General features: G+C 41.2%; 1 protein-coding gene across 1 annotated transcript in view; it reads right to left on the bottom strand.

The window, feature by feature from the left end:
- Positions 1 to 213: 213 nt before the first annotated feature.
- Positions 214 to 24974, bottom strand: part of LOC103894799 (ribosomal protein S6 kinase alpha-2-like) — a gene marked incomplete at its 3' end in the record, with an annotated part of 142061 nt that continues 117300 nt past the window's right edge. Inside the window, exons 9-13 of the mRNA XM_009274255.2 lie at positions 18294 to 18364; positions 17362 to 17450; positions 9311 to 9375; positions 383 to 485; positions 214 to 305 (exon numbers count right to left, since the gene is read on the bottom strand). Coding sequence (XP_009272530.1) covers positions 214 to 305; positions 383 to 485; positions 9311 to 9375; positions 17362 to 17450; positions 18294 to 18364 — 420 coding nt within the window. The remainder of the gene's footprint in view (positions 306 to 382; positions 486 to 9310; positions 9376 to 17361; positions 17451 to 18293; positions 18365 to 24974) is intronic.

Genomic DNA, 24974 nt, shown 5'->3' with positions numbered 1-24974 from the left:
CCCTTTTTTAGACCCCAAAGCCTTCTCTTCTCCAGGCTGAACAACCCCAACTCTCCCGGCCTTTCTTCACAGGAGAGGTGTTCCATCCCCCTGATCATTCTCGTGACCCTCTTCTGGACCCGCTCCAACAGGTCCGTGTCTTTCTTATGCTGAGGGCTCCAGAGCTGGACGCAGTACTCCAGGTTGGACGCAGTACTCCAGGTAAATGCTTACGAGCTTCTTTTCTTGGAACTGCAAACCAGTCTTTGCTTCCTGCTGGATACTGCAAAACCCAGTAATCCCACAGGTGATCAGACTTTTAGACCCTGTTGGAATGGGGAGGGGAAGGACGAACGAATTTACTCACTGAAAAGATGCATTACCTATGTGCCACCTTACTAACCTGTGGGGGTCCGAGATGTGAACTCTGGATCAAAATGAAAGGTGTCTTCTGGCCGTCCCACTGCAGGCTTGAAAGGCGGCTTGATTTCTTTCCTGTATAGTTTCTACAAGGAGAAGAACAGATCACAATCAACAACAATCTGTACACCTTCAGCATCTGCAGATAGGCTCCCCCACTTTGTTTAGGTTGTCCTCTCTCAGCTCTGTGCTGTCCTTGCAGGACTGACAAAAAAGGATGACGTATCCATAGCTCCGGCTCCTGCTTGACCGGTTGGCTTAAAACCTGTGCCCTGGATGGTCCCTGAATGTTTTAGTTACTGGAATCCAGAATATAAACACAGATGTTTCTGGTAAAAATTTAGCCTGTAGATTGGCACAATATTCCAGCTGAGGCATCTGGAAATTCACTGGTCAGGGCAGGACTGGAACAGGATGGTAACACCAGGAAACTGCGCATGGGCGACTTCAGCAGCGCAGCAATGGCAATGAGCATAAAGAACTGCTAGGAAGCGGTGGCTGCTTTAGCATTTATTATTTGTCAAGAACTAGCAATATGTTTGACACTCTGCCAGACTGAGCTGAGCAACAGGCCTGGCTGCCTGGTGCTCACAACCTAAACAAGAGACTTGTTCTTTTGGCATATCTGGTAAAAGGGAAGGGGCTTACAGCTGAGGACTAGATGAAATTGCCATCAAAAGACGTTAGGAAGAAAGCACTGTGGATAGGTGGGGAATCATGTTGAAGGCCTAAACGTGGCTGGAGCAGAGGAGCAAAACCAAGGGAAAACATAAGGAAGAGAGGAAGGTATATAACAGGTAAGCACTGCTAGGTGTGTGAGTTTGTGCTGGCGAGTGAGGGGGCACGTAGGGGATCACATAAGTAACAGTCACCATAAATGCATGCTAATACACTGCCTTTATTACCAGGGACTTCATGGCCTCTTTACTCATACTTAGCGACCTTTCAGAAATTGCTTCACTGTGCTCCTTTGCAAGCATTCATACACACACACGCACACGCACTCTGGGAGGTGAACAAACTGAGGTGCAGCATGCCTGGATCTGACCCAAAGCCTACAGAGGTTAATGTAAAAAGTCCTATTGATTTCAGCGATCTTTGCATCATCTCTGCTTGAACTGGCCAAAACCAAACATCATGCTGATGGCGGCACAGGGAACAGAGCTCCAGTTTGACTCTCTGCCCCACGTTTCAGTCCCTAGACTGCATTCCCTTTCTAGCAATGCTTTTGTTCTCAGGTTTCAAAGGGCTGAATTAGTTGCCACAGACAGTGCCTAATAATTAACATGTCTGAGCATAAATATAACGTTTCATTCAAACTTTCAAGTCATGATAAGAGCTGGAGACTTCAATTTTATGACTGTTTGTAATATGTATTTTCAGGTTAGCTCTTAAAACAACTTTATAATGAGCTGACTTTTTCAAAATATTTAATGGAGTTTAATACATGCTTGTCCAGCTCTTTGCACGCAGGAAGATTCTCTTTAACTGTGGGTTTTGTGGTGAATTAACTTCTCTAATATAAAGCATGTGGTCAAACCTAAGATATATATACACATCAACATAATTTGAATTTGATTTTGCATAGATAAATAAAGGTTCTTCAGGCAGGACATTCTGTAGCATAGTATTAGCATTAGCATAAAGCATATGTTTGTGGTTGAATTATGATTCCTTGGAAAAGTGGAATGGTGAGGCTGGAAATGACTCTCCAATAATTAATGGCCATTTCACCATAAAAAGTTCTTGCTTGCGTAAAACTGCTCCATATCTTCTGAGAGAAAAAGAGATGAATAATTGCTGTGAGCCACAATGGAAAGCCAGTCTTCCAAATAATTAAAAGCCAATTGCAATCTTAAGCAGGAAGTGTCACTCATCAACTGAAAAGTATCAACCTAGTAATGAGCATACATCTTTTTCTGTCTGCACAGAACTTTAAAAGAGAACTCGGCACCTACTGAAGGTTTTTGTGTTGCTAGGATTTCACCTTGAGAAAGCTATTTGCTTCCAGCTTCCCTTTATTTGTCTTAAGTCATAACTGCAGTCCTTCTATTGCAGAAAGCAATATGGTCACACGCACATGCTTCCTCCTTGAATTAAATGCACCCCTCATCCTGTGAGGTCCAAATATTGGAACACGTTTTAGAGTCGTACATCATTTGGGAACTGCACTCTCTTTTGATTATCGTAACCATATTCTCCCTGGCCTCTTAATTCCTCCCCCCATCTGTAGTTTCTTAAGTGCTGTTGGAGCTACATTTGTATTTTGAATCCCTAACCCACATCCTCCACTACTAGGGAGGGATTTAAGACTCATCATGAGTCACACGCCACCTAAAGATGTGTAATCACAAATTCGCTTGCTGGGAGGGGATGGAAACAAAGAAGTTGCTTGTGTGAGTGAAAGGCACCTCCTCTGAGTGCAATCCGGATGACTCCCTTTTCCATTTCCTTTTCCACTTGTGATAAAAATTATTTCTGGTGTTTCTGACTAGACAACTAGCAACAGCAAAATGTAAACTGCCTAAAACATTTTTTTTTCCCAAGCTCCTGAATCAGGTAACTAAATGAAATCTTTGAGGAACAAGAACAAGCAGAGCAGTGTCATCTGTGGACTTTCCCATCCCACACTGGCTCCAGTTCTCTGAGTGAGCCACTACAACCAAAGCCAATTCACTGAAGCAAACTAAACCGCAGGGCAGCCCAACACAGTTAAACATGAAGACTTGCTACAGGCAGAACGCTTCTTCCTTTGAAAACCCGCATCCTGTAGACTGCAAAACACAATGTGACACAAGCTGATCGAAGAAAACAGTAAGAATCACAGCCGTTGTTTTCTATACACACAGAGAACAAACCTCTTGGAGGATTTGAGATCCTTCTGGATTTTCCAAGAATAGTTCTGATTTTAGGTGAAATGTATTAACCTATTATCTCTTACCGTGGTCCCAAAATTATTTGGGGCTGATGGATCACCTTGATCTCTTCCAACAGAAACCAACCAGAGTGGCAAATGACATAGCAAGTTAAGTTTCAAATCTTGTCTTTGACCATTTCTACCAGGCTGTCATGTAACTGCTGGTAAAGTTTAAACAGTTATTTACATCCCAAGTCATGGTAATCCTGGCTCTGTATGCAGAAGCCACTGGGAGTTCCACCACGTATTTTAACGTGAACAGGGTCCCAGTTTAAATCCCAGTTTTCATATCCAAATTATTATTTTGGGGCATCTTATTAGGCATTCAAAAGAGACTTTGGGTATGTTAGTGCTAACTGGAGTATTATAATTTCATGTTGGGTGCTTAAGATCTTTATACGTGTGTTATGTTGCATGGGTATAAGAAACTGAAGATTTTTTTTTTCTTCCCTATTGCTTCCACATCTGTAAAGAAGAAATGTATCCCTTAGCCCTTAATGTTTTATTGAGAATGTAATTTCTCTCTCTTTCCCAGTAAAGAATAACCCCTCACATCCCACCCCCATTTTTTTAAACTGGCCACAGCATAGACTTATCACAGAAAAATGTGACCGACAGGTATCAGGAATCACTGCATCACGCACGGCTGTCGGCTCCAGAGGCTGTGCAGAGGGAGTGCATAATCCACAGAATGAGGGCAATGAACTCCAAGGTGTGAAAGTACTGATTTAGATATTCACACCTGAATACATATCCATGCTTCTGTCTACTTATCAACCCCTCACATCCTTCTGAGACTTTGATAATCAGTACCTTCAGATTAATTAGTACCTACGAATTAACTAGAACACAGTTCTATAGCAGTTTGAGAAACTATGAGCTTTTATCAACTTCCTTTCTGATTTGGAATAAAAACCTTTTTTTTGAAATAACTAATTTTCCCCCAGGTCCCAATGACCTTTTCTTAATGTATGTTGCCAGATCCCTGATATGAGCTTCATCTGAACACCTCCTCAGCTGGGACTCAAGTAATACACCAGGGAAACTAGTAACAAAATGCTGCGACATGCATCTGTCTCTTGTTATTTATAAGCAGTTAATTTTTCATCATCTTTAAAAAAATGCACTCCTAAAAAACCCCAGAGATGTAAATGCCCCGTACATGTGTCTGGCAAATATAAAGAAAAAGAAAATGGTTTAATTTAACTAAAAAATACTTAGTCATTTCCTCAACTGAGTTTCTTTGATGAAGAATTGACTTATTCCTTACACATCTTCTAGAAACAGAAAGATGCTACCCTCCACAGTGACGCACTTGTAGTGTGAGAATAAACTCCCTTGATACATATACCTGTCATGGAAAATCCAATAAGCAGACAAAAGGATGAACTACCTTCTAAAATGTTTGTCCTCTCCTAGATTAATGGCTCAACGTTATTGCTTGCAAATGATAGAAAAGCTAGCAGAATTCAGACCTTGGGATCAATTTTTGCTGTTGGTAAGATCTGCAATTAAATAATTCACATTTTCTGTTTAGTTTGATCTCTGATTAATATTGAAGGAAATAGAACTTGAGTCTGCTTTCTTCCCACTCCTTCCCTCAGCTGTATTTGACAGTTCATTTTCTAGCATGTCATTTGCTCTAGTTCCAATTTAGCCTGTCATCTAAACAAAAACTACTGTTTATAGCTCACTCCTCTGACTGCAGTCTGCAGAAAGGGATTTCATTTTTCTTTTTTAATGAAAAGCCAAGAATTCTTTATGCATGACCTGGAAAGAAGAAACAGTAATAAAAAAGTCAGGAACCAGACTGTGCTTTCTCAGAGCCAATGACTGAAATTATCTGAGGTCAACTCGGTTTGGGTCTGCTTGTCTTGGGGAGAAAAGGGGGTGCAAGGGTAGTAAGCAAGTAAAACTCAGAAGGAGCTCAACATCTAATCTCCTTCCTGTGAATCCCAGCCTTGATCATAAAAGACAGTCCATCCATTTAACAAAGGATCTATTGAATTTGCGTCACAGTGCCTACTAAATGCCTTAGAGCAGTAAGACTGATATTTGCAGAAACCATATATTTTTCACCCTGGGAACTGGGAATTTAGGGTTTTGCTACTGGGTGACAACAGCTGTAAAAACGAGACTCTTACAGAGATTAGCTCAGGCCACAATTTAAGTTTGGGCATAAAAACTCTGTGTCAGATTGTCCACAGTTCACTTAGTGCTGCTTATACACCAGAAGTTAAACTTAGGGTGGCTGGAGATTTGTGCTGAAGAATGGCACCCTGGCACATGGGAATGATGTAAAGCAGCTGTGGAAAAGGATGGGAGGAGGACAGTCGTTCTCTGGCCACACTCACGTTTTCCAGGATTGCACCTATTGCAGTGGTCATACGCTATCAGCACTGCTGTGCTTGGCATGAGCATCTACAGCATCAAGACAGGGGGCTTTTTTACACTGCGTATGTTGTGTCCACTGTGTTCGCTGCCTTCATCCGAACCAGTCACTGTCTGGTTGTGTCTGTCTGAAGCCAGTGAAAGATGGGAAACAAGTGGGAAATGACTGCGCCAACAGGTGAACACTTCAGTGATAGAGACAATAACCAAGCCCCAATCCAAACCCCAAGGGAACAGCTCTGGCAGTACTCTGATGTGATGATCCGATTTATAAATTTCTGTCTGCGATTCTAATGACTTCATCACTGTGATATCTAGACTTGACACACAACTTGGAAGGAAGCAGCTAACTCTCATTTCTGCTTTGAATCTCTTTTAAACTGAGATGAAGCAACTTGGCGGTTTGTTCTTGGTTATCACGTCACTCTTGTAGGAAAAATCTTGCTTAAAAAAAGACGTGTTTCACACTGGGTTTCTAGAAGACACTAACTCATTCTGACCTTTCATGATAAGGGGGCTCTTGATGGAGGATCACTTTCCTACAGTTGCTGAAAGTTTCTATGCTGTCAGTTGCAGCAGTCCTGCCTATCATAGCTGCCAAGGTAGTTCAGAAGCTCTCCAAGAGAGCTTGCCTCTTGCTTTCTGAGGTCTTTATATTACCAAGATATAAAATAAATCAGCGTTCATGTCCTGCCTCTACAGTGTTGTTTGCTGACTGCCTGCAAGTCAATGCAAGAGATTCTGTATATGTGACGGAAGAACAAAATGAGGGCATCAGGGACTCTTCTTCCTGCAACAGTACAGAGATCAGCACTAAACATCTGTGCCTGATCCATTTCTGTTCTCTGACCCTGCTCTGTTTCTGACGGAAGAACAAAATGAGGGCATGAGGGACTCTTCTTCCTGCAACAGTACAGAGATCAGCACTAAACATCTGTGCCTTACCTATTTCTTTTCTGACCCTGCTCTGTTTCTGTCCATGGAGAACATGTTAACAGTTGGTTGGATGATCACTGTAAGGCAAAGTCCTGGCTTCAGCTCAGGGCCAGGCTGGCTCACACCGCTCTGAAATGCATACAATACTGCTGCTGTAACTAGATAAGCCTCCTAAGATCTCCATGAGTGACAGTAAAATTAGGATTAAATGAGAAAATATATTACAAAGATGATAGCTGATCTGTGTAATAATGATCCGTCTCCAAGAGAGTACAATAAGCACTAATTATGCTCGATTAAAATGGGTCTTTACAACTACATTTTACAGCAAAGTTAGAGGGCTAGATAAGACATCAAAGGGCAATTAAATCCACCTTCCTCTCTAGCTCCAAGTCATGTTCAAGCATGCCTAGCCTCTTCATGGTAGGTATTGCCTGAACCCATCCATAAGAACTTTTTCAAATGATGGAGGACTGTACAATTTCCTTAGGACAGGCACAAAATTGTTCCCTAAAGAACTGAGCTTGAAACAATCGCCAATCATCATGAGAGAAGGTGGTCTTGAGGAGTCTCACGGTCCAGAACTGACTTTGCGGAAAACCTTTCCAAGATGCAGAGCCTCATTTCTCTGTGATGAGTTACTGAGCTCCTCCACTAGCAAACACAGAAGAAAGAGAAACCCCCTCTGCTCCACTGTTCCTTATTACGTTGATGTATGCACCTGACCTGTATTTTGACTGCAAAAGCTGAGGACTGTGGAGATATCAGAGGAATACAGAAAATAATAATAATAAAGAACCCAACTCTTCAGTATTCTCCATTTTTTCTTTTCACTTAATGTTTTCATAAATGTAAAGTCTTTATACAGAATCTCATGATTAGTAAGAAGCAGAAGAGGAAAGAGAATCTAGACTCCAGAACATACGTAATGGGACTAAAAGTCAGCTGGGCCATAAAGGAAAATCTCAAACTCCACTTTCATTGATCATCTCTTAACATGCTTATAAGTCATGCCAACTCTTCAACATGTAATTCAAATTAGATTCACAAGTTTTTCCAAAATAAATGATTCTGTGGGCCTTTCAAAGGCCACCTGGGCCCCACAAAGTGTGCTTTCACAGAGGAATTAGCTTTACTGTAAAGCTCCGGGCAGCGGTTTGAGAATGGCTCTGTCACATATATTCATGCTGGTTTACCAGAATTCATAGTGAGGACTGCATCAATGTGACCTGTTACACTAGCATTCATGAGTGAATTCAGATCAAATATTAAAGATACATAACAATACCATAGCACAGGTCAGATAAAATTAAACTAGAAAATTCTAGAGGATGTGGCAAACAGGAGCTCTGATGCACTGGCAGATGTCCAGATCAAGAACGAAAAGTGTTTGACTCCAGGTTTGTCTAAAAATTAGTCAATTTGAACAAATATGATGCTGAAAATGTGAGAAGGTTTAATCTGTTGCAAGTGTAAATTGAATATTTAGCTAATCTCTACCTCCAGCTTCATGAGCTGCAGCTGATAGCAATAAAATAAATCCTTACCATTCTGTGAATCATGTCCGACAGGTCTCGTTTGAACCATGTTACATTTGATCAAATGTTTGCTGTTCCAATTTTGAGTGCTGATGTTAAATTAATGACTCACCTCAATAAAACATCAACCACTTGTAAGAGGAGTTGCTGTTTCCTGTTCTGGCTGGTTGACTTGTATACTCAGTGATGTAAAATCACTCTTCTGAAAATTCATCTATGTTGTGCTTTTCTGTAGCCCCCATCGCAATACAGTGGAAGGGCCAGATCCTGTCCTATGGTCACTTAGGCCAAAAGTGACAAGAAGGGGCCAACAAAGATATCCTGTTGGAAGATTTATGGTTCCCCCAGCATAAAGTAGCACAACCTGCTGTACAGCCGGCTGTACCAGCTCTACCAATACCCAGCCAGTCCCAGTAGCACCACACAGTGTTTGGGAAAAGGGTCTGGAGGTCTGGGAGCTCCTTGGAGCTACTGTCGGCAGATATGTGTAAGAGCAGAGCTGGGGCTGCTCTGAATAATTCCAAGAGAGACAAGGATTCCTGGAGGTCCCTGATATCGGAAAGAATAAAACTAGCATTTAGTCTAGCTTGCCCGACCCAGTGAGAAGGGACAAGTATTTCAATATGGAACATAAAAGCAGAAAGATGGAAGGACCTAGAGCATCAGATGGCTTCCCTCTGGAGTATCTTTTTCAAGCCCAGTCCTTTGGCTCTGGTTTCCTTTGTGATTGAAATATTACAGGAATTCTTTCATTTAAAGCTGCTCATTTTCACTCCAGTCCAGCTCCCACAATCAGTGCATCATGTTTATTAGAGCTGAATGGGGAAATTATTCTGCAGAACACTACAAATAGCCTCAGGTGGTAAGCCAGACCATCAGACAAAACAGAGACAAGCAGTTAGAAAAAATTGGCAATGCTGAAAGCAGCTTTCTGTTTCTTTCATTTGTGGGTATGTGAACAAATGTATATATGTATGCAAGAGACACAGGCACCCACTTAGAAGTCTCTAGCTCCTAGGTTCTCTATGTTAGAGTTCACTTCATCTTTTTTCTAATCATGGCAGTTTGTCTTCAAAAATTTAGCTAAGAAAAATAATAAATAAAATAAATAAAATGCTGCTCCACTTACGTTCCAGTCTATAGTAACAAAGAAAGGGTGACGTTTAATTTCTTCCACTCCATCGAACCCAGCACCTGACAAGAGAATGAAAGAATCAGAATGAAGTCATGCTTAGAAGAGTGCTGCATGACATCTCTTCTCCAGCCTTCCTCCCTGTCCCCTTTTTTCTTCTGACAAAGCCGGAGTCACCATCTAAACATTTCTTCTCGTCAAGAAACCCTGAACAGTGCAACTGCCATAACACTAAAAACAACCATAAATACAGACAATGGCACTTCATTAATGAACATCTGATGGCTGAGGGTTTTTTACTTTTCTCTAATTGAGGCTGGTGCCAAGGCTGAATAGCTGCTCTCTTCAGGCTTCAGACGAGACGTGGGATTTCAGCCGCAGCAGAGCGCACACACCAGCCAGGCCAGGAGAGGCCCCAAGATGTCCTAATGCTATGGCAAGGCTCCTGCCGCGCCCTGCCACCAGCAGCAGTTCTTCTATCTGCACCTACGTTCAAATCTTGTCTAATTACCCATCCTCCACAGATGGGGAAAGCTGCACTACAAATAAGTTCAGACTCAAAATACCAAAAGGCTCCAAATGATTAGAGGTAAGCCAGGGTTTTAGGTTCCCCCTTTTCAAATACCATCTTCAAATTTGTATGAGTACCAAAATCATCACTCTCTGTGGTATGTTTCCTTCACTGATAATATCGTTAATTTTTTTGTTACATTACTCCATAGGAAATTTAGGGAAACTCTTCTGAGATCGGGTAATGAATCTAATTCTTTCATTACTTTTGCCTTTTGTCTTCACTGAAGATTGCCTTTTTTATTCCTTTAGTTGAATTTATTTGCTCCAGTGCCATCGCAAAAACCAACAGGTGCTCAGTAGTAACTAAACAACTGTCAGAGATGATTTAGCATGCCATTTTTTTGGGTTGATTTGACTTTATTAATAGCACCTTGCATTTTCCAGTAGGAGAAATAACATCTGGAAGCAAAGGCTTTGCATTGCAATTTTGGAATCGGTTCCTGAAAGGTACCCAGCACTTCTTTACAAGGATGCTGAGCATCCTTGATTCCCAAGAGGACTTGGGATTCATGAGCACCTTGCAAAAGACACTCAGCACCTCAGAGGACTCAGCTTTTTATATGCAGTATTTGTATTTTCTGAAGATCAACATTACAAGCAGCTTTAGAAAGGTCTTGTCAACTCAAGCTTTTGTAAAATGTGACATCTGCTCTCCTTGTGTACAAGACATTACTGATGTTTGCCAAAATGCACTGATCAGGAACGGCTTCCTACAGCCTGCTTAACATTCACCGATGAATGGATACCGAAAGCAAACACTTTGTGAACATAACATGCAGGATTGTCTGTCAGGCCTGCTGGATAATAACACAAGAGGAATGTTCTTCTGACTACTTCCCCATCCCAGTAATCTTACAGTATAGACAATTGTAAGTGACGCACATGAGGATAAACAACCCTAGCCCACCATACAAAATTATGTGCTCGGAGGTGATCATCCGCCCTCAGGAGTGAGGTCTTTGGGTTGTGATGGACAGTTCCAGGGAAAGACAACATGGAATCAAATCTTAGAAAGAGAAAAGAGGACAAAAGGGAGAACATCATTACACTGCCACTGAATAAGTCTTTTTGTACACCTACAGCTTGAGTATGGAATGTAGTTGACACCCTCACCTATAAAAGGGTATATTCATTAAAGGTAGAAAAAATCAAAGAGGGGCAACAAGGAATGGTATGGAATGACTGACTTTTCAACCTCGAAACAGATGACCGAGGGGGTATACGATAGAGATCTAAAAAGTCATGATTATTTGGAATGAGGGGATAGGGATTAACTCTTCCATATCTTTTCCAGTACAAGAATATAGGTCATTAAATGATGCTAGCAGGAATCAGGTTCAGAACAATCTGGAGATGTTTCCTCAGGCAAAAGATAGTTGTGTGACATGGAATTCCTTGGAAAAGATGTTGTGGATGCAAAATATTTATATAGGTTCAGGGGGGGACCAGAAAAGTATGTTGAAATGAAATCTGTTGAAGATTACTTCATCAACAAACCACAAGAGGTTCAGGAAACCCCTTGCTTGAGCTTAAAGCAGGTGTAGATTGGCAGAGAATTTGGGTGAAGTATCACACATATGCTTGCCCTATTTTTACTCTTCCCTAGGCAGTTGTTTATGGCCCCTGGGTACTGAATAAGAAAATACTAAGACTTGGATAGTAGTAAGACTTGTTCTATGTCTTCCTCAGCATGTTTTTTCAATGCACAGTCTAAAGTCTGCACTAGATACCCTTGGCAGATTCATTCTGATTTTAGCAATGACAACAGAAACATGAAACCAAGACAGTTACTCTGAAGAGAATTACATTAAGCAACTCTTCAGAGAGAAACAGCTGTGAAAAATGTCTTGCATTCAGTGGTGGTGACTGCTAGCTTTGTAATGTGCCGTAGTTGCTCTTTACTACATAAGGATGAAACCCAAGTGCCAAACTGATTTTGAAGGACTGGGATAAATGCTACAGACATTGTAAGCTACTGGTAGCCTACCCCAGACTGAGGATGACTGCTGATGCATTCAATCTTCTCTGCTCTGTCCCTTCCCCACCGTCTCCCTTTTCCCTCTTTTGTAGGCTTATGGACACATCATTGTGTAATGGGAATGACCCGCCTTTTTCAGATGATCTATTCGAAAGCCACACTTTTTGCTACTGTTGGTGTTCTTTTTTCCACAAAAACACAGAAATCAGAACCAAGGGAAAAGCCCACCCATAGCTACTTCTATCAGTGGAAGACTGCAGTCTGCAGTAAGGAATGCAGCATGCAGTTGACACAGGCATTTGCTTGAAAAATCGGAATTTTCCACTTGGGGCCACCTCAGAGCTCTGGCACAGAGAGAATACATTGTTAGCAGTGCCAGGGCTTGACTCCACCTCTGGTTAGTTTAATGTATTAAAGAGATTTAGGACAGTAATAGTCTAATTTTGCAAAGAGTGAAGGACTTCCAATTCCCAGCAGCCGATTTTACACCATGGATAAGGTTCAGCGCTTCCTGCAGTATTTATTCCCTGATCTTCCCTGCCATGAGACCTGCTGGTGTAGCCCATGGCACCCTCTCAGGCCGTATGCTGTGGCTGCAGGCAGTGGCGTGTGGCCTGGTCCTCTCCTCAAATGGGGACAGCTCTGGGAGCCTGGAGGGGTGATCCTGACCGCGCTGTGGAAGTCCATGGGAGAGGTTAGGCACCGGTGCTTATGGTGGAGTCTCTCTGGATTTGCTCAGCACGTTTCATCCATTCATCTACCATCTGCAAATCTATAGTGGTACTGGAAAGAGATGTGCTTTCATGGAAAAAAGAGAAGCACAGGAGTAACTGGAAAGTCCTGTTTCATGGGCGTAGACATTTCTTGGCATAGAGATGGGTATTTAGCAGACTGCTGAAGTGCAGCACACGATGGCACACCACGTGACCGCAAACCTTTCACCTTCCTCTAGGTTTCTGGTTGTTTTTTTAACTTCACTTTAACTTCAATTTAGTAATCAAACCTATCTGTAAAGAATAATCAGCACAATCAAACCTACTGCCTGCAAATATTCCTACGTGCCATCCAGTCCCATGAGGGTCTGAGAAGATAAAGAACGCTTTCAGATCAAATTGCCAGTTTAAACACATTATAGAGTGCAAGGATTTATATAAAAGCAGCCTCATTTTTAACTTCACTTTAACTTCAATTTAGTAATCAAACCTATCTGTAAAGAATAATCAGCACAATCAAACCTACTGCCTGCAAATATTCCTACGTGCCATCCAGTCCCATGAGGGTCTGAGAAGATAAAGAACGCTTTCAGATCAAATTGCCAGTTTAAACACATTATAGAGTGCAAGGATTTATATAAAAGCAGCCTCATGTTAATAAGTGAGAACTTTGATTATCTAAGATTGTTTTATGCCTGTAATAAAAGTGTCTGCGAGTAGTAACAGTACAATGTTTTATTTGTAATTGGTTTTGATTGCTGAATCATTATGGACAATGTGAGCCTTGAAATATATTAAGGGGAAAAAGGGAGACCTATGAAATTTGAAATTTGACTATTTGGAAATTCAAAATGAGCAGAAAGAGTTTCCAGATTTTTAGTCTCAGATAATAAAATTTTAGTGTCTCCACAGCTTCAGAATCTTTTTAGTGGGCTAGATTTTTTGAAGTGTGTTCCTAAGGTTTATAAGACAGATGTACAGTCACTCTGACAAAGGTGAAGCTTGTTTTTTAAAACTCATCATCTTATAAAATTGAAAAACAAAGTTTTCTACGTGCCAAAGGAGAATGCATCTTCTCTGAGAACATGGGATTAAGGAAATAATAACTATTTCTTTGGCTTTTACTCTGAATCTACCAGCGCATGCTTTTACTCTATACTTTCTTGGCCAAGCTTCTCAGTTATAAGGACTCTGGAACCTTTATACTGCTCAGCAGTGCAGGGAGTTTCTGAAATGCTCTTTATATTCATTTACCTACCTGAGTAGATCCAGGCTTCAGGGCAAGTAAGAATTAGTCCCTTGCCTAAGTTCCTGGTGATGTAATGAACTAACACCTTCATCGTACAATTTCGTTTCGGAGATGCTTACTCCTTGTTTGCCTGGATATTCCGGTTAGTTTCTTTTAAGAATTTAAAATTATGCTCATCCATAATCTGAAATTTGTTGTACTTATCAGAGCAATCATCCATAATCTGAAATTTGTTGTACTTAATCAGAGCTCTCCTACCAAAGCAGTGCTATGCAGACTATTTGTACAGCAGAGTGTATCGGCTCAGAAAAGAACAGACAGTGCCCATAACAAGGGATGCCAAAGGAAGGAAGACTTTCCATTCCTTAAAAATTTGTTCTAAAGCATTAATACAGGCACCAGACTTAAAAACAGAATCAGGTAAACTGGATTACTAAATTCCTTCTCTGCCTTGTCTGAGTATCTCCCTTCAACACTAATATTTTTTTCCATTAATAATCCAAAGCTTCAAAACAAAGTTTCAAAGCAAAATTTTAGAATACATCATCAATCTTTACTTCTATTTGTTAAGATATCAAAATCAAATGGCAAAAAGCAAGATGGTATTCAGAATAAAGTGATTTTCGAAGCTCAGCATCTTTCATCTTGCCAATGTTAAAAACACTTTGGAACTAAATACAAACACTTTCCAGATTTGCAAACTTCTGAAACAATGGCTGAAAACAAGTGTTTGATCCATAATATGGTTCATTTATTTTAGAACACTCATTAATTTTCTAAAGATTTTTCAAAACAGGATGTCTAAGCCTACTTTTCTTTTAACTTCAGACTATTATTCCTTTCCCAGAAAAAGCTAAAATCCACAAAGTTGAAGCAGTCCTTTTATCTACTGACTTCTGTTCAGTATTTAGGCCAACCATTTAAGTATTCCTTCTTTCGTTACCAACAAGTCTGTTTTCATCGTCCTTTGTGCTGATTCTCAATCAGTTAAAACAGAAAGAGCCTTCAGAAGCTTTCCACCGCTACCCCTGAAATGTTAAGATCTATTTTTCTCTTACTCTTTTAGATTTTATTTCCTTGGATGTTTTTGTTATAAATGACCTCTTCCTTTCTCCCAGCCTTCCCAGTATTTCAATAAACCTCAGGTTTAAAACCTTGACCCTTAGCAATTTCCCATTGTTAAAAGGGAGACGATATGGGGACTAGAACTGTCATAGCTAAAAGTAAGCAACTTTGCCTATTTTAGTGAGTAGCTTTTTATTTAAGGACCAGTATCCAGAAACTCCCACTGACTTCACTGGAGCCCCATTTCGGATGGATAACAGCTTGTGGGAAGCCACAAAACAAGCAGAGCAGAACAAAACCAAGAGACGGAGACAGGGAGGAAACAGCAGAAAGAAACAGAGGGGTGGAGTGGGGAAAAGTTTATACTTGCTGCAGCATCTTATTTTTCTGATCATAGATTACACCTAGAAATCCCAAGACACTAATCTTCTCTAGTGTCAAGCAAATTGCTTGAGAGCAATTGAAACCTGCTGAAAAAATGTGTTTTTGCACGATCATCTCTACAGCATATCAGACTACAAGAGCTACCATTGAGGTCAACAGGTAAAACCTATGGGAGGGCATTCCCTCCGCGGGCTGTGTGGGCATCCCCCCGGGAGGAGAGGGGCCAGAGCAGAGTGCTGAGGGACTGGCTCCCCATTCACACCCAGCCCTGCGGGAGGTCGGGTTATCCCCTGGTCCCTGTGTGGAGCAAGGGCTCTCGGCTCGTGCTCTCCCCAGTGGTTGCAACAAGAGGCAGCCTGCTCCATACTGTCCTTGTCCGCAGGAGCCAGGCTCTCTCGGAAAACAGCTGAGCCACCATGCCTGACCTCTGTGTGAGGCGGGGGCTCCGGCTGAGTTGCTGCAGCCAGGCAGAAAACATCCATTCACCTAAAACGTGACAGTCTGATGGTGCTCAGTATAAAACAGAGGGCTGGAGTAGCCCACATGCTGCCCCACCTGAAACAAGGAGCAGAGCTATCAGAGCATGAAAAGGTCAAGCAGAAGCTCAAAGGCACAGAGCAGAGAGTCCATCTTCCACACGTGTGCATGCACACCCATGTGTGCCTATGAGAAACTGCAGAAGCCATCGCTCAGGCAGATGGTGATGGAAGTGGGCTGTCAAGCGTTTCGTTCTCTGCCACCTGTCTGGCCGCTAATGCTGTGACTGCTACGCAGAGGACCAAAAGCATTACACAGCAGACCTTCCGCAGCACTACCTCCAGCATTTGAGAAGTGAGTGTGGGTACTGCAAGAAGGAAAGAGGAACCTCTCTTGCATCTCTTTTCCTTTCCACATCTCAGAACAAGCCATTTAGTAGTTTAGCTTTTTGCTTCTGACTTTACGGCTTCAACCTGAAATAATCTTACAAGCGTAAACAGTTGCAAGAGAGAACAGCAAATTGCTTTTCACAAGTCTCAGTATTTAACTAGTCTATGCCATTCTCTAAAAGACAAGTCATTTATTAGCTGCCAAAACTCCCACGGATGGCAATGACAGTCAAGCACATATTTAAATATGACCCATCAGCTCTCTTCCTGTGATACAGTTTACAGAATTGAAGGATTAAATTCCTGCTCCTAAGGTCAATTCCTGTTCCTAAGGTCACAAAAACCCCAACAGAGGTACGGAAGAAAGGTTTGTCCCTTTCCTCTAGAAGCAAATTCTTCCCTTGTTCACCCGAAACGCAGAATATGAGGGCTGTGGGGAAAAAAGAAACCTCCAAGATTTTTCACAGAACTAGATATGATTTTTAAATGAAAAACAATACAGTGCTATTATCTTCATATCATTCACTTGATATGACTGTTCCACGTAAAAAACGAAGACCAAATTTGCAATGAAAATGATGCACCAGGCATTGTCCATGACCTCGCCAAATGCAATGAATTTCTTGAAAAAATTCCCAAAGGTACAGATGGCATAAAATACATGATCCAATATATCCTTCTAGTTTATCACAATTTAAATAGGATTAATAATAAAGGGTAAAAACACATTAGTAAGAAAGGAGATAATACATTTAGGGTAATAAAGAAGAAAGCCTACTGTGAAAATGTTCCCAGCAAACAGAATGAGACAGCATCGAAACATATTTGAGAATGGGAGAGACAAATTCTACTCCCTTTTTCTCCCCACCTCAGATTTGCAGCTAAATTATACAGAATTAAAAAGATACCTGTTTCTCGGTTCCCTATATTATCATTTGCAGCAGTTATCTTAAACCCTTCATAAATGCTGGCGCTTTACTCTCCCTCTTCACTGAAAAATAAAATACAAGCTAATATCACGTTTTAGATTCAAATGGTTTGCTTGTGCTCTTTGCAAATTTCTCTAGTAATGCTCAAGGTTTAACATGCTCTGGGAAGGAATGCAAAATGCCGCATAATGAAGAGGATAACTATCAGGGAAGATGCTCCGAGAGAAACGATCACCACCTGACAAGGCAGAGTGCACATAACAAATGCCCTGATCAAATGCGTGCGCGTACCTAATCTGTTGGAGGGGTTCCTTTTGAAGAGGGCTCGCAGCAGGCTCTGGGCTTCTATACTCAAGAACTGCGGCATTCCCAGCTTGGCTCTGAAAGAACACAACACTTGAAAAGAAAGTAGATTTTTCAAAAATTTTCTCCATCCTACTGTGGTTTAAGAAGTGGATTTGTAGTAGTCAGGATGGGCAGACAGATGAATTTGGTGACCAAAGGCTAGTGAAGCATAATGCAATACAGAGTGAGGACCTGATCTTGTTTTGTTGAAGTTAAAGAAGGTTTTACTACTGGCTTCAGTAGAGGTAGAGTAGATCTAATGATCTACTTTGCAACCTAAATAGGTCATTTTCCTACAGAAGTTTTTTCACTTTTTTAGCTTGCTGGAATAAATTTGGGAATCAAGAGGAATTTAAACAAACAAACAAAACTTCATGAAAATAATGATACTAAATCACATATTGATTAAAGAGAATAAAACTTTTCCCTCGGCGATTCACTGCTACAGGGAAAAAATGTAATAGTGAGCAAAGATAAGCTTCAAATACTTATGTCTGCACTTAACATTAAATGAACAGGAAATTTGCAAAGGAAAAGATTTGAAACTTGGCAATGACAAAACATAAGCTGTCCTGCAGAAATTTGACTGTTCCTACTTTTGTGTGGCTAATGACATCCTTTATTACAGAAAGTAAGATACATTTCTTTTGTAAGACCCACTCAGTAATTCACTTCCTACTATTTATGCTGAAGGCAATTTTAGAACCACAAGCAGGCATCAGCTGTGCCTGCCTTACCAAATTCATGCCTTACATAGCTTTGAAAAATGCATTATGCACATTATTATTCTCTACCCTTCATATACATAGGACCTACAGGCTGCCCATAGGGTACAGTTAACTCATAGTTAGAGGAACGAAAGCAGTTTCGGTACTCACTTGAGAATGAGTGCCATTGTCTCCTTTCTGTCTTTTCCCTGGAAGGGTAATGATCCCGTCAGCATCTCAAACTGTGGAGTAACAACAAAACGGTAAATCAAATGAGTGTCGAGATGGTCTGCATAGCCGATAGACACCACACCCACCTTCTATTTCCAACACAACTGAAAACTTGAGGAAAAGAAATGGTCCAACGGGCTGTACTTCAGAAAAAAATGACACAGTAAGTCTGGGTTATGCAGAACATGAATGACCAACATGACTGTTTCATTCAAGAGTCTTGTTACAAACTGTTTACACTGATACTTGGGGTCAAGTTTTGGTATGTTTGGGAAGAAGTGTCATATATGCTGTTTCCTCCAGCACCTGTTTTATGGCCAATGCTGGAGATGAGATATTTGGCTGGAGGGACCCTTAGGCTGAATGGGTATGGCTGTTCTTAGATGTTTGGCATGGACTGTGGTGCAAGGAAAATGCGTTCAACATGCCGCTCCCCATCTTTTTAGCTTGAGTCGAACCACCTTTTTGATTGTATATTTGCACCACTTAAAGACACCACTGATATACTTTGCAGGAGAAACATGCACAAACCCCACATTCTCAAGGCATTTGAGCGTGCTTTTTTCTCTCCCGCTTTGGTTCCCCTGGCTGTATCCAGTGATGAATTTTGCAAGTGTCACATTTAACTGAACCCAAATCTCAAAGCAGAACTCAGCAATCATCATCAATTATTTGCCTAACTAACTCACACATGAAAACATCAAGCAGTTATGGTTCCTTTGAAACAGATTAGTGCTTTCAGTAAATTTGACAGGAATTTCACATTTGTAAAAACCAAAACAAACAAAGAAGCTCGCCTAATATGGATTCAATACCAGGTCTTTCACGCAGCTCTTGCCACAGTGTTTCTCGAGGGTATGAGTGGGAGCTGGTTCCGCTGACTAAGGGATGATGAAGGTGATGCTTCACCAAACACAAAGACACCAAGAACATAATTCAGCCTGGGCACAAAGGAGGACAATGTCCATTGAGAGTAAGGAGAACAGTTACCTGCTTATGTCTGTGACTCAGGCTTTGGATCTCTGCTACTATAATAAGTACCTACTAATTAATATTCATTGCTGTAATTAAACACCTGTTAAGGCAGGACAGACTCTGCAACCCTTATGTAGTTTTTGTACCTTATCACACAAGTAGCTTCATTGCTCTTAGGAAGCACATTTGTGCAAAAAAGGATCCTTTCATTACCAAAACCCATGTCAGACTGCCCCACAGCCTGACTCTTCCCTTTTCCCAGATTAAATATAGCCATACCATAAGAAAAATATAAGAAAGCATAAGAAAACTGTAACCGTGAATCTGTTATTTAAAACAGTTTTGGGAGGAGGGCAGAGGAGAGGTTTAGAACCCAGGTAACTAATGGACTATAATTAACTGAAGGATTAATCTGCACTAGTAACAAATTACCTCGAGGTAATAAAACACATAGTAGAAACAAGGAAAAAACACTTTTTAAAAGTGTGTATGGCTGACAATATAACCAAGATTTGAAAAACACAAATGTGTGAACCCCTGCTTGGTCTAGGAGAGTCAAGAGAAGAGCTGCCTGGTACAGCTGGAGGAAAGCAGCTCATCTTCTAGAGAGAAACATGGTGGGGAAGAATTTTTAAAACTGCCTAACTGACACTGGAGCTCAGGCACCATTTTCAAAGTAATTCTGACCTATTAGAGCCTCAGTCCTGATAAAAGTGTTGATATACTGGGGATGAAGGGCAGAGAACATTGCTTCCCAGGGCAGCAGCAGAAGTGGCACATACTGTACCAAGCCCTCCTCACAATTTCTAAAGAGTTTACATTCAGGGTAAGTACCTAATGTTCACTTACACGTGCTCATGCTACTCTGTTATAATAAATCTAATTTAACAGCACTAACAATGACTGCTACAGCTCATTTATTTTGGCAGAAATGGGCTTGACACTGCTGATGCGGATGATACAGATATAAGCAACTGCTTGGTCAGTGACTATGTGGGAAGATGACGGCTGTAGCTCCCACCCACCACGGTATCACAGAAGATCTGCAAATGCACCACGGGTGCAAGGGGCCGAGAAACCTGAAGTCAAGAAATTCAGATGCAGTGTCCAAGAGGGGAGGAAGGAGGGAAAAAAGAAATTTAAGTTGTAGGATGGAGCAGGGGAAATGACTGTCCTGGAGGCTGCAGGGAATATTTAGTGCGCTGCACTAATGGCTAGCACTTTGGTACCACGTGTCGCCAATTACGCAGGTCTAATGTTGAGATTAATTCAGATTCAGAAGAAATGCACTTAACATCAATATTTAAAGTGAAAGGCAGCTACAATGAGTTAAATGTACCAGAGCTTTTTACTTCAATGAACTCAACTGAGCAGCAGCTGGAAGAAAGCACTGGTTTCTCAATTGCAGTCCTGATTACATCTGTTGAAGGTTAAAAATGAAATAACAAGACCAAAAAAAAAAAAAGTTCATCTCATCAGTTAAAGCTACTGCTTTACTGCACAACAACCTGTTTTCCCGCTTATTTTTTCAAAAAATCAAGAATCTTGCTAAACCTAAACATGCAAACAGAAGTGAGCACTTGCTGCTAACATCCTTCCACATAAATAGAGAGTTGTATGGGTCACAGCAGGTTGACAAGGAGCTAAGCCTAGGTGTGAAGAAACTGTAGGATTTTTGGCTATTAAAGCAGACTCTATAGTCCTCCCAGAAGACTCAGTTTTCACCCTCCCCACTTCCCCATCTGTATAAATCATCTGTTTGCTCCTTGCCTCCCAATGATTTGCTTCTTGGGTACTCTGGAGGGCCACCTTCTGTTAGCTAGTACTTCAGAAGGCTTTGCCTCCCTCCAATCTTGACTTCCTTTCTGTACCAATATTCAGCAAGAAAGGCAAATATTCCCTGTTCCAGTTCAGCTGCCTATTAAGAGAACCACAGAATTAAAGCTCGGTGGGAAGGGGCTTCTGGAGTCACCTAATCCAGCCCCTGCTTAGGTCTCGCGTACACTGCCTCCCAGAAGACTCAGTTTTCACCCTCCCCACTTCCCCATCTGTATAAATCATCTGTTTGCTCCTTGCCTCCCAATGATTTGCTTCTTGGGTACTCTGGAGGGCCACCTTCTGTTAGCTAGTACTTCAGAAGGCTTTGCCTCCCTCCAATCTTGACTTCCTTTCTGTACCAATATTCAGCAAGAAAGGCAAATATTCCCTGTTCCAGTTCAGCTGCCTATTAAGAGAACCACAGAATTAAAGCTCGGTGGGAAGGGGCTTCTGGAGTCACCTAATCCAGCCCCTGCTTAGGTCTCGACGTACACTGCAGTGCTTCCTTTCTCTAGTTTTCAGGGCAATTGCCAATTTCAGTAGGCAAAACACCAGCACTGGAGACCCCAGAAGATACACATGTGGGAAGACCTTGGGAAAGAGGGACACATTTCCTGAGGGAAAGGATTCAAGAAGTGACCCTGGTAGGTCACTGAGGAAGATAATGAACAAGAAAAAATCCACAGCCTGGGGTAATTGCCAGATGAATCTTCCTAGCAGATGGAAGGAGAGCAGATTGTGCAAATTACTTCAGCCCAAGTCTGCTAAAGTATTGTGAGCCTAGGACAAAATTCAGGGTTACAAAGAAACTTAATACCACTCAGTTTGGGAGAGCAGAGAGAGACACTCTTGTCAGGACAGCCGGGTTCCCCTCTCAACACTTCCAGTCATTTTCCAGGTAGCTGGGAGCCAGTCAGCCACTCAGTTTTACCATTTGTAGAATGTATTAAGTATTTTTCATTATTAGCCAGGTGTGAAGCATGAGTTAGTGTTTACAAAGGGTTTGAATGCCTTCACATAGCAGCTAGCATAAACATTCAAAATACTGTTCATGAAGACCATCCCTTGCACTGGGAATAAAACAAGTGTTATGATGGGATTTTGTAAAAGAAGATCGTATTGCTTTGATGTGTCGTACTGATTTTTCCAAGGCCACTGTACAGTTACCAGAAAATTACTACAGAGCTGACTACTTTGTCTGGATACCAAAAGGATATTTTCTTTTCTTGTGAAGACTTCACTACTAATAAAGTGAAGACATCACTGCTAACACATGTGCAAACACATTCATTTTTATTTGGGACTGCCTAGTGAGTCATCACACCCCTTCCTTCTCTAATTATATTCCCCTCTCTGCTCACATGACTCTCAAAGGTGTACAGTGTTTTTTTTTTCCCTGAACTGAAACAGATACAACTTCCATGAGGTCTGTGGCCTTGTAAATCAGCTGGTATGATGAACTACAAAACCACTGCTTTGAGAGGCCTTCCAAGAGACTTGTGCGTGTTATATTGTGCAGACCAGTTTATTTGGGCTTCAGTGATGGCAGTGTGGGCATCAAGGCTATTGCAGTGCAGCTGCAAAGATATTAGTCATATACATGACTGTTTAACAATTTAAGTCAATCACTTGTTAGTGCAGATCTCTTGATGCAAAGCTTTTGTAGAGTATGTCCTATCCAAAATCTCCAATGCAATGAGTAAGATGCAGGAAGGCAGAAAACGAAATCTGTCCGGTCATGATAAACCACATAAATTCACCAGCACAAACTTTTAATTGGGTCCCAGCAGTCATCATCACATACTAAATGAGAGGTAGGTACTGTCCTCTGGAATGTTTGGAAAGGGTGAATTTCAAGATTTGTATAACTATACCCGTTGACACATACTAAGCTACCATAAAACAATTCAAACAAACTGAGCAGCAAACGAACAGAGCAGGTAACAGTTTTGGTTTTGTGGCCTGTGTCGAAGACTTAGCTGGTGGTGAATGAAGTTCTACTGTTGTTCATAGTAAAACTCCCACTGAGTAATAATTAATAACTAATTAGTAAGACAAGACCAGAATTTCATCTTTCTCAGATAAGTTTGTTTTGATATTAATAATCACAACATGCCACAATTAATGTCACCTTCAAGGATCATTCAGTTTGATTGTAGCCTGTGCCCTGGTCAATGCAGGTTGGCAAGGAGCTGTTAGCACAACCCGACTCTTCGTACTGTAGCATTAATCCCGCTTCACAGAATAAAACAGACAAGAGAGTGTTTGGTTGCTCTTCTGGCTAGGTTACAGGCCACTGTGTCACTATCTGCCTCATGTTACCTCTATTGACCAAAATTTTAGGTATGAAAATTACACTATCACATTCACTTCCTTTCAGTCTGTGGATATGCCACCAACTGGTATATTTTCTTTGTATATTTCACATCATACTGCAAATTACTTAGAGAGAAATGCTAATAAATCATTTAGATACCATTTAATTCTCTTCAGTTTTTCAGACTGGCAGAAAAACAGCTTCCCTAACAGAACATACAAGTGACAGACCAATGAAAACAAGGAGAGATGAGCAGAGTGAAAGACAGCACCAAAAAATCCTCCTGCACTTTTAGTGTATGGAAATACCCTTTTTCTGCCCCAATCAGTTAATTGTTAAAAAGGAAAAAAGATTGAACTGATTAAAGCTATTTTTCTCTAAGAAGTCTGGTAGCATTCAAAGGCTTAAAGCATTAGCTTACAGTTAAAATGATTTTACTCTCTTTAACTCATCTCCTTTTACATGGATTCTTATCTTTTCTAATTCTAATACATTGAATCCCTCGGGGAGGGGATGAAAAGAGAGATGGAGGAAAAAAAAAAAAAAGCCTAGCAAAAACCAGGCGGGAAGGAGCCAAGTTCATTAGCAGGTGAAAGAAAAACAATCTATGCACCAAATACACCGTCATGTCTTTTTAACTGGAGACAGACAGTGAGAAGGCACAGCTATCCTCCAGAACTAAACATACAATAAAAAAATTTAAAGGGTTGGGATATATTTCTTATATGACACATAACCTATTGATTTTCCTGTATAAACATATGTGGTTCAGAAGTGCTGAGCATCCACAAATGGATTTGTGGCCATAGAAGATAAGCTTTTTAATTCTTTTAAATTCAGGTAATAAATTATTTACTTAGATTAACTGCTGTCAACCAGCTAGATCAGTGATGCAGGCCCTCCCCACACCAAATTTTCACTAGTTTTCACATTGCTTCCTATCCTTACTTCCTTTGGTGACACAGTTGTCTACTGAGGGTAAACAACATTTAAACACACTCTATGGATTGTGGGCTGCAGTGTAACATATAGCTACCTAAAAGAGCTTCAGTACCACAGGAAATGGAGCTGTATTAGAAGAGCAGGTTGCTATGTTAATTTATGCTTCTGTCCTGGTTCTGCAGGGGAGCCGTGATAACCATGGTGAGGTGCAATGTGAGGCACAGCTGCAGTGCTGCGCTGCGTTGCCTTGCCCATTAGTGGCCATGCACTGAGCACTTGGGTAGACCTGCAGCCTGCACACTTCAGGAGAGAGCAGCATCACCTTCATTATCTGAATATATCCCTGAGAAAGTAATAAAAGCTCAAGGGACAGCACTGTGCTTGATAAAATGATGCTAGGAATAACTGCTTCAAAAAACCTACAGCGTTCACATAGCTTTTAAAAAATCACAGCGTCACAAAACAACTTCTCCTTGATCTTCCCTTCATCCTCCTCAGCAGCAATGGCACCACAGACTGAAGAGGCTGGACGGGTGCAGGAGGGAGCAGGTTAGTGCTCGAAGATCTAA

This window comes from Aptenodytes forsteri, unplaced genomic scaffold, assembly GCF_000699145.1.
Source record: "Aptenodytes forsteri isolate BGI_AS27 unplaced genomic scaffold, ASM69914v1 Scaffold736, whole genome shotgun sequence".
Lineage (NCBI taxonomy): Eukaryota > Metazoa > Chordata > Aves > Sphenisciformes > Spheniscidae > Aptenodytes > Aptenodytes forsteri.
Note: the sequence above shows the minus strand (reverse complement) of the source record. Positions and strands in the feature narration are given on the sequence as shown.